Genomic DNA, 3945 nt, shown 5'->3' with positions numbered 1-3945 from the left:
TTCCAACACATTGCACAAACCAAATGGCATCCACTTGAATACAAATGTACCATAGGGGAAAGTGAAAGTTTTTATATTGGTCTTCTGGGGCAATACATATTTGATTGTACCCTGAGTAACCATCTAGAAATCAAAACCACCCTAGCTCGACTAACCTATCTAGTATTTGGTCCATAAAAGGCATAGAGAAATGGTCCTTTTCGGTCCAAGAGTTAAACTTCCAGTAGTCTATGCATACCTGCCACCTCATGACTGGTCAAATGAGAATAATGTCATTCTTTTCATTCTCAACTATCGTAATGCCACCTTTCTTTGGAACATATTACACAGGGCTCACCTAAGTGCTATTAGAGATTGGATAGATGACTCCCGTGTCAAGCCACTTTATAATTTCCTTTTTCACCATTTCATGCATTGGTTGATTTAGCCTCCTTTGATGTTCCATTCTTGTAATATGATCTTGCTTTAGCTTGATATTAAATGAGAACATATGTCGGGGGCTATTTCTATAATATCCGTAATTGTCCATCTATTGTCTTGAATGGACCTTTTCACCACCAATTTCAAATATTCCTCTTGATAGGGCTCAAGATCACTTTAAATGATGAGAGGTAATGTATCTCTATCCCCTAATAACACATATCTAAGATGAGGAGTCAACAAGTTCAATTCAATTTTGGGTGGCTCAAGAATGGATGGTTTTGTAGGTTGGCTCTCCCGATTTTTAAGATCAAGGTCCAACTTTACTGGGTTATTGGTCTAAGATACAAGTCCCATTAAAGATGCAACTAATTCATCAAAATCTTCAATTTCTTCTCTTTCACAATTCCACAAAATCCCTACCAACTGATCATCCACCAAACTCACATTGACATAATTCTTCACCTCACCATAAATGGTATTAGCTATCGAAATGACTTGTAAATCCATTGGTTGTTTCATGGACTTGCATATATTAAAAGAAGATTCTTCATTATTTAGGCAAAACTTTATCTTTCCGTATTCAATATCTACCAATGCTTTTTCGGTGGCTAACAATGGCCTTTCAAGAATAATAGAAATTTTATGGTCCAAAGTACAATCAAGGATCACAAAGTCGGCCAGGAAGATAAACCGATTGACTTTAACTAGCACATTAGTAAGTATTCCCATGGGTTTCTTGATGGATCGATTGGACATGAGCAATCTCATTATGGTGGGTTGTGGTTTCCCTAATCTGAGCTGGTGAAAAATGGAATATGGCATTAAATTTCCACTTGACTCGAGGTCACACAGGGCTTTTTCAAACTTAAACATTTCGATGGTACACGGAATTGTGAAGGCACCAGTGTCTTTCTTATTTCTTGCCATCATGCTTGACATAATAGAACTACAATGATGTGTCACTTCTATTGTCTCATCCCCCACAAGCCACTTCTTGGAGACCAATTCCTTCATAAATTTAGCATACCCTGACATATTTTGCAATGCTTCTATTAAAGAAATGTTAATGGAGAGGTTGTTAAATTTATCAAGGAATTTTTTGAACTTAGCATTTTCCCCAATTTTCAAGAATCGTCTAGCAAAAGGGGGAGGAATTGTGATGGGTGGCATTGAGATAATTTGACATTCTTTCATCTTTGAATTTTCAAAGGTAACCTCATTTGTTCTTGACTCATCATAATTTGACCTCTTTATCTTCACATTTATTTACTCATTGTTCTCTCTTTCGCTGGGAGCATCATCAAGTTCCATGCCTTTGCCAGAATATTTCCACTTCCAGTGATAATGGCATTTGTGGCCATACCTCTCGGTACTTCTTAATTTTGTCTTTCCATGAGGTGCACCGATATTTGATTCAATTTTGCTTCTAGCTGTTGGATGGCAGTTGAATGAGATTCCACCATTTGATGAAACTTAGAGAAGTCATTCCTCATTTCTTTCACTTCTTGTCAGTCCTTTCTACTCTGACCAAGATTTAAATCAAAATATCTTTATTAATGCATCCCTCCCTTTCACATTTAGGTATGCCCTAAATTTCATTGTTCCTACCTTGATTCCCACATTTCCCTTGAGAGGTTACATGGAAACCCTCCGGATAGTTTGGCAACCATCTTTTCCCATCATCAAGTACCTTTTCTTACCCATCTTTAAATTCCTCAGACCCCTGAATGAATTATCCACTATGGCTTTGTTGGTTTTGACTAATGCCCTATAGAAAACTTGGAGAATAATCTTTTCCGGTATCTCGTGATTAGGATATTTCAAGAGCTACTTCTTAACTCTCCCCCATGCTTCATACCATGACTCATCATGAAATTAATGAAAGAGTATGATTTTGCCCTTCAATACTAGCATATTAGATGGTGGGAAGTATTAATTCAAGAATTCCTCTATAAGTATGGCCCACGAGGTGATTGATCAAGCTGAAAGTGATCGAAGCCACAATGTCACTTCACCCGTTAGAGAGAATGGGAAGAGACACAACTTTATGGATTCTGGTGATATGTGGATGATGTCAAAGGGGCACAACTTCTACGAAGTTCTTCAAATACAATTTGGGGTCCTCATGTGAATTCCCCCGAAGAGACCCTTAATATGAAGTAATTAGAGCATGACGCTTGTGATATAAAATGCACCGTTTCCTCCTGAAGGAGGAATACGAATGTCACTAGCCTGCTATTCATTACCAAGATAATCCATTGCTTTAATATGTTCAAATGATGGATTATCAATGATGCCCTCTTGGCTCATGGCAATTTGGAGGAATAATGATGACCTACAAGGAACAAAAACAACAAACAAAGTTAATAAAAATCAACACGGGTATACCAAAAGCTACTATCAATATTGTACTAGTGAAAACTAAATCTCACTTCTCGACTATGATTCCATTTATATAACGCTCACCCATACCATGGCATGTGGTAGTAAATGGTCGTTATCAATAGCTCAACTTATGTTGAGGAAGAATCCACGGGGAGTGAGTCTAGTCCTCAAAACCTATGGGTGTCAATGGCATCTAATGGTATGCTCGTAGTGAAAACAAAATAAAAATACATGATTTAAAATGGGGGGAGGGGTATTTCTAACGTGATTCTATCAAAATCTATTCAAGTTATTAACGATATGGTAGGCTAGGTTGAAGATCTTTGAGGATAGTTTTTCAACAACACCTTAAGGATATCACTTATTGACCTTTTTGAGTATCTAATGAGTGTGTCAATTAAAACCACCTAAGAACTCAATTGGGCATCCCTATTTCTAAGAAGATGACCATGATGTAGCTAACTCTCTATTCACCCTTATTTCTAAGATAGAGAAAACATAGAAAATTGCATCCATTATTTTACGCTATTGCTTTGTCACCCATATACCTTTTTCAAGGATGATATGGGTTCCAAAAGCTCACCCACATCTCTCTTTTACGGATGATGTGAGGTTTCAATAATTTGGGGTTTTCACCTACAAACCCATTTTGGGTGTTTGGGGTTTTCACCCTAAACCCATTTTTGGGTGTTTTGGGTTTTCACCCACAAACCCCAATTAATTAGAACAAGCAATAGAGAAACCCATCACCAACAAACTAGAATTTACACAAATACATCACAATCCACACACAATTGCACCTTAGTTCCACATAATCCCAATAAAAGGAAGTTTAGCTACTCATAAAGATAAAAAGAAGAGATACACCAAAAGGTTCATTCATAGCATCCATGACAATGAAAAATAACAATAATTTACACTTCAATTTCACAAAAATCAAATTAGAAAATTCAAAATATAAAAGTTTCCCTAAGTTTTAGGGTTCACCAATTCTCTAGTTATTCCTTTTCAGAATTCAATAATCCCCAAGTGAAGGTATTTTTGCCCCATTTTGGATTTGGGACCAGCTATGCAAATTTTTTCTGCCCCTGTGCAATAAACCCATGTTGATGCGGTCGCAGTAGCTTACCCACAATT

The 3945-nt window shown here is 37.0% G+C and overlaps 1 protein-coding gene across 1 annotated transcript; it reads right to left on the bottom strand.

The window, feature by feature from the left end:
• Nucleotides 1–759: 759 nt before the first annotated feature.
• On the bottom strand, nt 760–1617 carry LOC107856954. The gene has a single exon (XM_016701913.1). The coding sequence runs from the start codon at nt 1615–1617 to the stop codon at nt 760–762; it is 858 nt and encodes a 285-aa protein (XP_016557399.1).
• Between the last annotated feature and the right edge of the window lie 2328 nt (nt 1618–3945).

This window comes from Capsicum annuum, chromosome 8, assembly GCF_002878395.1.
Source record: "Capsicum annuum cultivar UCD-10X-F1 chromosome 8, UCD10Xv1.1, whole genome shotgun sequence".
NCBI classification, from domain to species: Eukaryota; Viridiplantae; Streptophyta; class Magnoliopsida; order Solanales; family Solanaceae; genus Capsicum; species Capsicum annuum.
The sequence above is the reverse complement of the archived record's forward strand: the minus strand, read 5'-3'. Positions and strand labels throughout refer to the sequence as shown.